The sequence below is a fragment of the Thunnus maccoyii genome, chromosome 13 (assembly GCF_910596095.1).
Source record: "Thunnus maccoyii chromosome 13, fThuMac1.1, whole genome shotgun sequence".
NCBI lineage: Eukaryota > Metazoa > Chordata > Actinopteri > Scombriformes > Scombridae > Thunnus > Thunnus maccoyii.
This window is the reverse complement of record NC_056545.1, coordinates 30,424,851-30,438,224: the sequence shown is the minus strand read 5'-3', so window position 1 is coordinate 30,438,224 and position 13,374 is coordinate 30,424,851. Positions and strand designations below refer to the sequence as shown.

The following is a 13,374-nucleotide window of genomic DNA, read 5'->3' as shown; positions in this document are numbered from 1 at the left end:
ATGCTGAGAGAGTTCTGCGTGTATTCTGCTCATGGCATCGTTTTTGATGTACATGGATATTTCTGTAGGTGAAATACTGCCGACAGTAATGAAATCAGCAACAGGATCTTCACATCTGACCTTCAGGGTTTTTTCTATCTTTTATTAGGATGAAGTAAAATCTCATTTAGCAGGTTAATACATTACAGCATATGGTGGCTGTAAAGTGTCCCTCTTGGTTAAAAAAAAGTTAGAGATGCAACTAACAGTTATTGTAATTATTAGTCATGAGTTTTATTGTTCATTCAATGAAAAATGGCCCACAGCCTATGATGATGTCTTAAGATTTATGTTTTGCTCAACCAACAGTCCAAATGATTAATTTACAGTGAAATAAAACATAGAAAATAAGCAAAACTTGACGCTGGAGAAGCTGGATCCAGCGAATAATTAGAGAAGTATTTTTATTGGTTTTCTTGCCAAGATGTGGAGATTGATACCACTCTAATTTCTGTGCATTAAATATAGTATGAAGCTACAGCCAGCAGAAGTTATTAGTTGAGAAACATCATCTTAAAACTGTATAAAGTTGTATAAATTGTATGATCCTTATAATGTACAATAAAACAGACTAGTTGATGCTCAGCTTGTCTCACATCCTCAGTAACATCAGATGGTGATGATGCAGCTGTGGCTGTTTCTCAAACTGAGGCCCATGTTGCTTCATTTATCAGCAATATAACTATCATATTAGCTAGCTAACCACATTACATACCAGTGTTAAACCATTCTGAAACACTGCCTGCAAGCTGTGTTTGATTGTTTACTTTCACGCTCCTGTCTGTCCTTTAATTTTTTTTTCAAAATTCAGCTGAACTCCACAGCATCAGCACAATTACTGCATTTGGAGACATTTTTGCATTTGTATTTTAAGGACTCTTCCTGTGCTGGTGTACTTAATTCCACTTTTCCCCCTCACTTTCCCTGCACATGAAGACGAAAAGTAGCAAATCCTCCCATTTTAGAAGCTTAAACCAGAAAATATTTGGCTTTTTTTGCTTGAAAAACGTCAATCGACCAATCAATGAATCGACTGATGGGTGCGGCTCTGTTCTTTTGGTTGTTGTCTGCTGCTGCTGCTGTTTTTCTTCAAATTGTGATCGTCTGGAGGCCTGTCAAGCTCCCGTTTAATGAGCGATGATGTCATTGTATCCAGTGCCAGCAGAGTCGAGAGGGAACACAACACTTTTTTTTTCCCCACCTTTCCACCCTCTTTTCTTTCATTGTTATTCCTCATCATAATGGAGGTGATTTGCTTAGTGGAGCAGTTATAGTTGATTAGCGCATTTGCCTGAAACAAAAGCAATTCTGTATGTCTGTTTTGTTCTTAATTTGTTCCTATTAGTCAGATAATCACCGCTGAAGGCTGTGTGTGTATTTTAAGGTCAGCGTGTGATGACTGTTGCAGCCTGAATGTGTCCTAAGATTTTGGGGCAGTTTTTCTTCTTCTGTAGTATTCATGGCTGCACTAAACTGTTCAACACTACTTTCATAAGATTGCAAACATAACAGTAACAATAGACATCATGTTCATAGTTGCTTAGTGCTGTTATTGTCGACTGTGTGTTTAGTGAAGGTTAATGTAGCTTTACAAATGAAGCTTCATATTGAGTGTTGCACATTGTTTACAGCCAGCTCCATCTAAAGAGCAGAGACAGACACAGAGAGAGAGAGAGAGAGAGAAAGAGCGGGAGGGGGAGGCAGCTAAAGGAAGTCTTTCAAAAAGCTGCTTTCAAAGATGCAGCCGGCCGACAGCTGACTGAAATATCCAGCAGCCAGTTTTACACATATTATCTCCACTGAGGAGTTTTGTCTTTGTGTTTGCATGTGTGTATTCCCCATGCATTAACAGGTGTGTGTACGAGGGGAGGACAAGAAGCACATACATACAACTTGTGTGATTATTTACTAAAAGTCCCAAAAAGTTAATATGTATGTGTGTCTGTGTGTGATTAGTACAACTCAGTATAAGGTGACTCACTAAAATGATTTTGCCTTGTTAGGAGGAAGCAGGTTGGGTGGATGGCTAGATAGTTTTAAAAAAAAAGAGCAAGAAGTGGACTTTGCTGCAGTGGACCACTGTTTGCTTCCCATTTCTTCCCATTGTCATGCCATGATGATGAAGGTTGTGTAGTTTTAAGGAAGTATAAACCATGTATCAAGTGATCATTTTAACTCAAAACCAAGTGGTTTTTGTGCATAAACCTAACCAGACCTTAACCACAGTGATGTCACACCATAAATCATAATTATTTTTTAACAGCGGTTTGAAACGGTTTTGGACAGCTGGAGTGTATTACTATGGCTGCTAGATGGCGTAAATGTAACTACAGGTCATTTTTGTGTTGTGGCACATGTTGACTGCTCAAACTCTTTGGGATTTATGGGACTGACTGTACAGTAGATTATTCTGGGATTATTTCAGAGATGTACAATAAAGGATTTCCGTACTAGTGTGATGGCTACGAGGGACTGAGCACATACAAAGCAAAAGCTCTCATCTCTCTCCTCGTCACTCTCTTGAGGAATCCCCGGATTTCATACTGAAAGTGGGGGGAAAAAAAATGATAAAGCTGATCCAGTAATTTATTCACAAGGATATTTAAAGTAACTTACAAAAATGGCTGATGCAGAAATCCGATTTGAACTTTCTCAGGTTGGGACAGTCATATCCTTGAGGCTAGCCTGCGGCTATTCGGATGGCCATGAATTGGTAATGCCCTCTGGGAAGCTGGACACCAGCCGGTACCATAATTTTTCCATAATTTTTTTTTCTGCCTGTGTCCCATACAGCAAGGGGGAAAAAAAAGCTTAGGCTCTCGCCGTTTGTGTGTTCATCTAACTCAATATTGGAGACTGACAGAGGCCTATTTGCTCTCATGGTAATAACTGTGGTGCTTGTTGTTGTATTAAGGCTGATTGGCTAAAGGTTTCAGCGTGTCTGATTTCCTCCCACAATATGCTTGCACTCCTATGTCTCCCTATCAGCAACTGTCAGCTGAACCCATTCAGAGAGGCACATAGTCTTATCATAAATGGTGTAATGCATCCTCATGGTGCATGCTTTTTGTGCTGCTTTCTTCCCGCTCGGTGTATGCACTCCCACGAAGAGCAGATACGGTGGACAAGTTCATTGGTATGTACACAGTGTTCTAAAATAAGGCAGGCCCACACTGGGATCATCAATAGGCTGACACAGTGTTGTGGTGGTGGAACGGAGAGGTTAAAATAATATCTAAATCAGGAAATTCTGGGAAGTGTGAGAAATGAATCACTCTTGTCTCATAGCATTTTCTACAGCACCTCTTTGAAAATCCTAACACGCTGTATCTTTCTCGCCAGATGGTGGGCCTCTTGGAAGTTGTTTTCACAGGGGTTCTTTTTGCTCTACAACTAGGTACCACAAGCACTGGGAAATAATATTGCCATTAGTATGCAAAGGGATGCTAAGGCCTTCTTTTTTTTTTCATAAACCTTGGGCTCGTTTACTCTGACTCATTGTCAGATTTCTCCCTTACCGAGGTGGGTAATTCAAATGAGGCCTTCTTGTGGGGCAAAAAACAGCAACATTAAAATCAATACTGTATAATATCTGCAGATATTGTGGTCCTAGTGTTTGTATTGTATCTAGCATCCCAGGAGACTTATATATTCAATGTGAAATATGCAGTGTGTGACAGTGTCATCTATACAAAATTACTGGAATTAGGAGGCAAGAAGCGACGCTCGATATCAATTTCTAACACATTGTATATGGAAATGTATTTCTTGTACCAAGTCCAGGGATAGACATTTTTATGTAGAAGAAAAAGAGGAAAAAAAAGAATCTCAATACTATTATCTTATTTTTCTAGTAACATGACTCAATGTCAAGTCAGTCAAAAACTGCAGAAACAAGGTTACACAGGAAGAGAGGAGGACAGGGACAAAGGCAAAGTGGGTAAGTGGGAGATTACACCAAGAAAACCAATATCATGGTCAACAAACATTAAACCATTATGTGGAGGTCTGTATTATATTGCCATGGTTTAGGTCATCTCTACCCCTCAGAGGGCAAGTAAACACCAATAAATGCTATATACCATTTCTGAGTCAATGCTTGTATCTCATCTTGAGGATTTTCTATAAACTCAATAGTCTTTCTTCTGCACAAAGAAAAGAGTTGATGTGTAAATGTTTTAATGAGCATGAAAATACACCAGATGCCTCAGCAAGTTTTCAACCTGACATATACTGTACCTTATAGGCAAAAGATTCTGATTCAGTTTTGGCAGCACAACCCGCATGGAAACTGTGCAAAGCAATTTCGGCAAACGTATTGATGGAACCTCTATTTGTCAGCATTTGGCTACACGGTCCGTGCACTGAGACTGGATTGGGGACAAGAATTCTCTGCCAGTGTATTTACACATGATATAATCCATGGTTCCATCACTTCAATTTAATTACAGATTGTTGAGACACCTTGGTAGATCAGTGGTCTAAGAAGCACACGGTGCACAGTGTCCCTCGTCCTATCATCTTCCCCATGTTTTCTGTCACAGTCTACTCTCAGATATCAAATAAAGCCAAAATTGCCAGAAGAAATGTTCCAAATGCATCACAGTCCCTCCTGTTAGTCATTGTGTGACAGAGAATGGCATGAAGTGATAGAACAATGAGATGTGTTGTAGCACTTCCTGACATGAGACAACAAATGAACAAAGTGGCTTTTCCAGCTTTCTTTTTTTACCCAACTCCGTATCTTAGCATATATATATAGTATATATATTTACTTCACAATGAATATCATACAGCATATCAATATCCCATTTCTTCTTGGTCAACAGTACAATTTGTAGTAATATAATGGTGGTCTCATTTTGTACATACAGGTGTAAATAGCCTTTATATGATTTGTGTATTTAGTCCCATGAAAATATTATATTTTTTTTAAACTGGAAACACATCTAAATTTAATTTTATTGTGGTCCTATGCATCTCCTTACACCTACAGTAGATTTTAGTGTACAAATACCCTGTTGTTGAACTCATCTAGCTTTGGCTCAGTAAATTGATGGGAATAATCACAGCCATTGCCCTTGGCCAGAGGAGACTGGTCCAGTGCTTGAAGATCCCTCAGACAGGCTTATTATTAGGCCCAGACGTGGACATGTTTGACCTTTATACTCTCCAACCTGAGCAAAAGGACGATGTCATTAGGAAACTCAAGGTCAGAACAGGTAGACTACAATCAGGTAATGATAGGGAGGCCTTCATGCTTGTCTTCCGAAGAGTTGGTCTTGAAAGGTGTTTAATGCGCTCTATTTATTTGAGAATACTTTTCCCTGTGCCAGGCAATTTCATTGTCCCTCATTGCTCAGACAGCTGCTGTAGCCCTACATATTGTCTAGTCTATTAAACAGAAGCCAAATGAATTGCGCTCTAACCATTGATTTCACTTGTACTTTGTGATGGCTTAGTATAACTAGCAACAATTAGGCATGCCAATATGAAGGCATAGGGGAATAAATATGGATTTTATGCTATATGCATTAACCAGTGATTGCCTTGTGATTTCATAGCCTTTGATTATACATTGTGCAGATGAGAATAAAAAACAAATATACATCAATGTATCAATTTATTTGAATTGGAAAAACCAAACCTTACAGTAAAATTACATTTAAATTCAGTTATGATAACACCTGTTTTAAGGCATTGCATTCAATTTGAAATTGTGCCAAATTTCCATTTAGATTTAATTTATTCAGCAAATAAAACACATACAAAAAATTATTCAGTGTGAGACATCATCAGCATGACAAATTTAAATTTATGCAACTCAAATACAGTCTCCCTTGGCTTTAATTTCTCTTTTTGTAGGCTGTCTCACCATGCAAACTGAGCATTTAGCTCCTGCCTGGACTGCTACCACTCATTGTGTCTATTTCACATTTTCTATTTGTAAAAAAAAGCATGGGGTACTTGTGAAATTATGGCTACAATTGTGATCCTTTAGTTTTGTGGGGTTTTTGTGTGGGTTGTGCGCGGGATTGGGGTGTTTGCATGTGTTTAACTAAGCCAAGCAAGTTAGTTGTTAAGTTAATTAACAGTAACTCCTAAGTGGTTGTGATTTTAAATCCCCCACAAACCCCCTGCAGCAAGCTGGAGGGGAGGCTTGTGATTAGGATTTCTCTTAAGTGGCTCACCCGCCTATGTGCTCACATGAATCACTGCATCATTTTGGCTTTCACATCAAATCCTACACAGGCAAAACGACGCAGGGGCAAATCTGCCTTACTGAAATCACATTTTAAGCTCAGGAAAGTCTATCCTCCTCCCAGATACGATGTGGTCCTCCAGCACAGACAGTGCATGATATTGGTGCTGCTGGACCCTTTCGCAGTGAATTTGTAAAGTCATGTCACAGGCTTCCATCAAGGGGATAAAGTAGAAGTGGCTTTAGTGTAGTGCCTGGCAACCAATCACTCGTCTGTCTGTTTTCCAGCTCAAGCCAGAGGTGGAAGCTTGGCCATCAATATTCTCTCTCCCCTCTGTGCCTTCCCTCCCCCTTTCAGTCTTGTCCCAGACAGACAATTGCTTTATTAGATAAGGAGCAGTGGACCCACCAGTTCTAATGCTGCACCTTGTTCAGAGTAGGAAATCGCATATTCCCAAGTCTACAGTTACAGGTCACCATGCTTTGGAAACCTGTAAAAAAAAAAATGCTGTGCTGTATGCAGCTTTACGTTTCAATAAAAACAATTGAAGTTTTAGTTCTGATATAGTTGTCTCAAAAATGGTTTGATAACAATGGGTACCTTTTGCATTTGATATAGAATATAAGTTATTTATTCAGCTGGGGAGTGTGGAGCACTGTTCCAAATTTGTTTTGCAGGAGTATCATCGTAACTTTCTGTCACAATGCACACAACATATTTACAGATGTACAAGAAGAATTTGGGTCCATATTAACGTATTTCCTCTAATAGTGGCCGGTAGTCAATTAAAAGCCGGGTCTCAGATAATGGTTGGGGGTGTGGTCGAAGCGAACAAATAAAGGTGGGCCCCAAAAACAGGCCAGGGAAAAAACAAGCGTGGATAAATTGGTTTCAGCACCACACAACCCTTGCGAAATGACTCATTTCACTATCAAAATTTGATTAATTTGGTCCAATAACATTTGGAAAGACTAGAAAAGCTGCACAATTAAATTATTTTATCCCCATTCAAGTTTGCAAAGGGTTAACCGGAAGTTAGCCAGCCCAGCCGGTGGAAGTCTCTGGTGCGGATTACTGTAATTACAAGTAAGGCAGTAACAGAAATTGAACAGACTAAATGGAAGCACATCAGAAAACAAGGAGGCTTCTTACTAAAAGATGAGTAAATATACTTATCAAACAGAGGGAATTAGAAATAAAGGCCTTGCTCTGATATAAGCCTGCTTCCAATAAAGGCCTAGCACCCTCTACAGTTGACGTAGCTAAATAAAGGCCCTGGCCACTATTTTAGGAAATACGATAGTCCATGTGAGAAATGCACCGTTAAATTGTTGAACCTCATTGGGGTGTTTAGGTCAGATAGTTAGAAGTCATTAGAACATAAACGACTAAAATGTTGTCTAGAAACTGAACTAAAACTCTACACACACTAACTCTTAATATATACATGATAATATTCTGCACAGTGTTAGTACAAGTCTAGTAAAGAATTGATTTTTATTGGTGTGTCAGATATTTTTTGGTTGAAACTTAATTGTGTTTGTGTAAAGTTTATTTAAAGAGTGGAACTGATTGATTGAAACCTTTGACAGACTTATTTTGGCCAAAACACTTTTGACAAATAATTGTCACCTTTTTAATTATTTGATTCTCTAATTTTATGACCTTTTACTCTCTGCATTTGTAAACGGTTTGTTCTGTTGGTTTCGGACTTTTATTGTGAGCAATGTTTTTAAAAATCTAAAAAAAACCACTTGCATGCTTAACTACTCACTTGCAGTGAGTGCGTGTTGAGAATTCAAAAGATATTAAAATAAAAGCTCTGTTGTGTTCACAATATTGTTGTGAAGTTAGATAATTGCATAATTGTAAGTCAATGTACTATTGAATTTTCCTGAATTTTCTTAATCCCTGCATGAATGACACTTCCATTGCATGTTCCTATACCGTCAGAATATTCTCTTTCCACCATGTATGACACACAACATTTATCTTTATGAGTGCAGAGATGGAGGTGATGGGAGGAGAAAAGATGGAGGAATAAAGGGCAGGTGAGCCGGCGGGGGTCATTTTCAGGAGCTCTCAGCCATCTTGAGCTGTATTTTAAGTCTAAAAGTGTTATGAGATGTCACTGAAGGATCTGCACAGGCTGTGGTAATGTCATGTTAGAAACAAAAGATTATCTTGTTTAGATACAGGCGGGAGAATACAAGGGAAAGAAAGCGAGCTTGTTTTTCTGTTGGTAATTACTATCTCAGCATCAGATCAATCCTGCTATCTCACGCACTCTGCTGAAAATGTCTCTGAAATAGGTCTCCCAGTCCTGAAAATGAGACACTAGAGATTCTTGCATCGGTGTTGATATTTTGTTTAGCAAGTACTATACAACAAATTTTAAATAATGATATAATAAACCATAATAAGCAGGAATTGCTTGCTTTCTGAATTCCCAGACTGAGATTGTTGTATGTGAAAAGCGATTGAAGTATGGAGTAGAATAACATAACAACCTCTTTGTCATCTTTGAAATACCAGCTCTTATTTCTTAATGCCAAATACTGATGCAAAGTGCATAATATGATCAATATATTTCCATTATGCTCCAAAATACACATCCTGTCTTTGTCAAGCTTGAATAGAAACCTGCTGTTCTCTTTTTCTTCTTCTTGAGCTTGGAGAGCTTTGTTATGCTTGTTTTTCCCAAATGTTGCTGTGTGTTCCTTTCCCTTCCACACATACACTGACCAAACTCAACACACACACACACACACACACACACTGCTCTTTTCAGGTCGGATGAGAGCTGAACAGCATGTTGCCTAATCAGGTGTTAAGTTACACTGTCTCTGCTTGTCGAGGAGAAGGCTTAAAATATGGGTTTATAATAGGATGTTGCTGCCATGCATATCCATAGTGGACAAAGCTGGTCAGTGAAGCGATGGTTTAGGTCACATACACAAGCCGTGAATACATTGGGCAATTAAAAAAAATTGGGGTGGCAGTCGGACATAAGGCATAAGGAAGGAGTTTTTCATGCGTCTCCTGCTAATCCAGTGTTTTCCACTCTCGCCAAGACAAAACAGCCTCAGAAAGCAGTGCAACATTCCAAGGATCAACAATAAAACTGTCAAACGTGCAGAATGGTAAACACAGTCCTCATCAGGGCTGGATGCTGAAGGTTGGTACTTTTTCATTGCTGAGGGTACCAGATCGATATCACCAATTATCAGACCATGTTGAGGTAAATGGTGCCAGCAACATCCCAGAGTTTCTCCATTTCCAACACCAGCTCAAAGTAACTCAGTAAGCACTTGCTCTTCAGGAGAGGTATTTTGTCATTTAGCCAAGGTGTAGACTTCATTTTTCTCCTGGATTTTCTTTCTTAGAATTTTACCCTTTTGTGAAGGGGGGTTTTAAAATAATGAAATAAGGACATCTCATTCTCTCCTAGAGTCACCTATGATGATTGCTGTACTTTGCAAACACCATCTTGATACAGGAAATGAAACATTTCAAATGATGCAGGCCTCTGTAGAAGCAGGAAAAGGCATGGGTGAGTATTGAAAGAAATGTGAAGGACACTTCCTCTAATTCCATTCAGTGGTCAGCTGTAGAACCAAACCCACCCACCTCTGCTTGGATCAGTATTTCCACAAATCAAAAAAACTGTATAAAGCTAGTACTTTGTCTCTTCTTTGGCAAACATTTATTTTATTTAAAAAAAGAAGCTTCATAGTGGTAGTTAATGCTGTGATAAATAAAAACATTCTTTTGTCAGTCTCTGTTGTCTTAAAGGAATGTATGTCTTAAGCCCAAGGAGAAAAGACACAGGTAATTATTTTAGTTTTCTGAGTAAAAAAAAGAAAGAAATAAAAGCATTCCTAGATATAACAAAGTAGTAAAAAATCACAAGGTTGGGGGAATTGAAGTCTTATTTAGTTTTGGTTAACATGACCACTTAATATAATCTGGACATAGTTGAAGCAGGTTCTCTACAGCTACATATTTCCAATCTAAGACACAAACATCTTCTATTCTACACAGTGGCACAGGCAGGTTAAAGCTTCATATCTTCTTCAACTGTAGTTATTCAACTTAAGTAAATTCTACCAGATGATTAGGATCATTTAAGAGCAAAACACACAAATGATTCAGACGACACTACTGAAATCTAGATTTTACTTTATTTCGGTGCAGCTGTACGGTCGACCACTGAAAAATATGTAAAGCGGCATTAATTGATTCTTTCAGCCACTTGGCAGCAGCAGAGCAAGCTTTAAAAGCAACATTGACCTAGAGTTGTTAAGTTGAACACGCTAGCAAACTCTTTACACATCCAGCAAGCACAGAGCAACATTAGCATTCATTTGGAGTCATGATGACCATTCAGATGACCTAACGGATGTAAGTCCAATATTCACTCTCCTTTTAGCTCTGTTTTAGTTTCCACCAACCCATGACAACGATATCAAGCTGTTTAGCTGCTAGATGGGCCACTTCTTTCACCAGCAGCAGCTGTTTGGTGCAGGGCAGGTAATGTACAGTGGGTGAACCTAAACAGTAAAGTTTCAGCTGTAAAACCAAATCAATGAGCTGAAAGATGCTAAAATGCTCCATAGATCTGAGGGAAACTGCAGAATCGCTGATGACTTGGTGGGTTTATTACTATTAAAAAATATTTAAAAGAAAGATTTTGTGCAGCTTTAAATCTATCATGAACAAAATACTTCTAACTAACTTCTTTAGTATGAGTATAGACTTTTGTTTTTATCTTAGGAAACGTTTACTGTAGTGAACTTGTTGGTGAATATCAGAATCTGTTAGAGTGAGATAACTTTTTGTCTTTTTGGCAAATGCTCTGGATTTCTTTTTTTTTTTTTTTCAAAAGTCGTAGATCAGCGTTTAATTGATGTTTTTCTCTCTCTTCTGCTCCATCATATCTTGCAGTCTAACATGTGGTGCCTGTACTGGAGTCGGTCATATCTCAGTGGTCGATCTCATTTTCTTAAAAGGGTCTGACTTGTCTGTTTACTGACATAATAAGCATCCTGATATCACTCCTTACTGGTGACTGTTCCATCAAATACAACAAAAATATGAAAGATAATATTGGAATTAGCAGTGTACAAACCAAGGGAGCATCTGTCTGCAGCAGGTAGCAGGTAGCGTTGTAATCCTATTATATATACAGTAGATGAGCAGACATCAGCCTGTAAATCTAATAGAGGCCCACTCTGTTTGGAAAGTAAGCACCCCCACCAAACCAAACACCACAGTGCTTGCTGGATGACTGCATTTTCCCCTCACTGCCCCATATCCTGTTGAAAAAATTCACACGATGTACCTGGCTCTCTCTGTCAGTTATTTTATGTGAGATTGAGGCACTTGCTAGATGCTTGATACTACGGCTGCCAAATAGCCTGCAATGTAAAATATGAGTCCAAAGGCTTTTTTAATCTATAAAAAGCTTTGTCTGCCCTGAGTTAAGTCAACAGCTTTTACATTTTCTTCAATTATGTCCTTCCAACAGTCTGATGAAACTGCTGGCAAGTAGCAGTGTATTTGCATAGGGGTACTCCTTAGTGTAATTTTATGTCCTTTCTCCTATGAACATCAATGCCTATGAAGAGTCAAAAGCCACAGAATTACCATATTATTATTATTTAAATTGGTAAACTAATCTTCCAGATCTTTGTGTGTTACAAGGAGGGATGTTCTCCTTATTTTCTTCTTTACTATTGGACGGATTGAGATGAAATTTGGTACAGATATTCATGGTGCCCAGAGGATGTACTCTAATGACTGATGATTCTCTGACTCTTACTGTAACTCCTCCATCTAACTTGTAATTCCTTAGCTTCTGCTCTACCACCATCATCTGGTTTCATTTATCAAATACTTTGGTTTGTGATAAAATACCTTCACTATTGACATTCCTGTCAACCTCAGTTGTAGTTTGGGTTTAGTGCTCATTAGCAAATGTTTTCATGCAAACATACTTTTAGCTCAAAGCATCACTGTACCAGACTCACAAAGCCGCTAGCATGACTGTAGACTCTTAGTCTTGTTTTACCAGGCAGAGTTGAGGGATTAGCTGATTTGTACAACAATTTTCCTAAATAGTAGCTTAAAACTTCAGGTGTTTATTTTTTCATAAATGAAATTGCTGTGATGGTGTCTAGCAAATACAACATAATGCGCTTGTTACATAGTTTATAACTGTCTATAACTAGATTGTTGTTTAAAAGTGCATTTGCATGGAATCATTGCAAGGCCTTTTTCCTAAACATATGTGAAATTCTTTGGTGTGGAATTACTATTTGAATCTAGGGTCTAGAGATACATGCAGTCAAGTAGATAATATATTCTTGCTGACCATGAGAAGATGTCTACTGGATATTCCATATTAAGTAAGGTTAACATTCAGTGTTGCTTGACGTAATGAACTGTACCTGCAGTGACTCAAGGTCTTGTGCTCCAGGGCTATTAAAATGACAAGATTATGCACATATGTAATTCCATTTGCCATTTCATTGTCAGCCACACCCATGTGAATCGCATGTTTCTATCCTCTCTTCATGTTTACCAAGAATACAATAATTCATCACTTTATCTCAAGTCCATTTCCTACTTTTCTGACCAAAATGAGCCGTGTCCATTACCCTCACATTTCAATAGAGCAGTATGAATGATGAGCCAGCCTTTGCATTGTTCTGCACAGTGCCACTGCACAGTGCCACTTGACCCGGGCTGATTTGCCAGTGTGAAGAAGAATATAGAGCGAAATCCCCTCCATCAAAAATACAATCTCTTGTCATTATCTTGGAAAGCCCTTTAATTACAGTTTTTGCTCAGAAGGTTGGCTATCGCCTCACCGCACAGAGGCATAAAGGGGGATTAGCTGGACAAATTGAAAATGGAGTTGTGTAATTTCATACTCCAAAGACAGAGAAAAAGAAGGAAAACAGAAGGAAAAGATTACCGGGATGTCTGCATATGATCACCATGATCTTTAGTTGTACACCGTGATGTTGTTAAAGAAATTCGAACTCCATAGAAACTTATTTTGAGGAGCCTAATGAATACAATATTTGTCATTTGCCCTTCTTATACTTAAGGAAATGGATTACTG

General features: G+C 38.5%; 1 protein-coding gene across 2 annotated transcripts in view; it reads left to right on the top strand.

The window, feature by feature from the left end:
• Positions 1-13,374, top strand: part of ntm (neurotrimin) — a 447,916-nt gene that overhangs the window by 19,855 nt on the left and 414,687 nt on the right. The window contains exon 1 of one of the 2 annotated variants that reach the window (XM_042430738.1): positions 9,700-9,795. The exons of the other annotated variant lie outside the window; for it this stretch is intronic. Coding sequence (XP_042286672.1) covers positions 9,702-9,795 — 94 coding nt within the window. The 5' untranslated portion in view covers positions 9,700-9,701. Of the gene's footprint in view, positions 1-9,699; positions 9,796-13,374 lie in introns of those variants that run through there. 2 annotated transcript variants of the gene reach the window in all.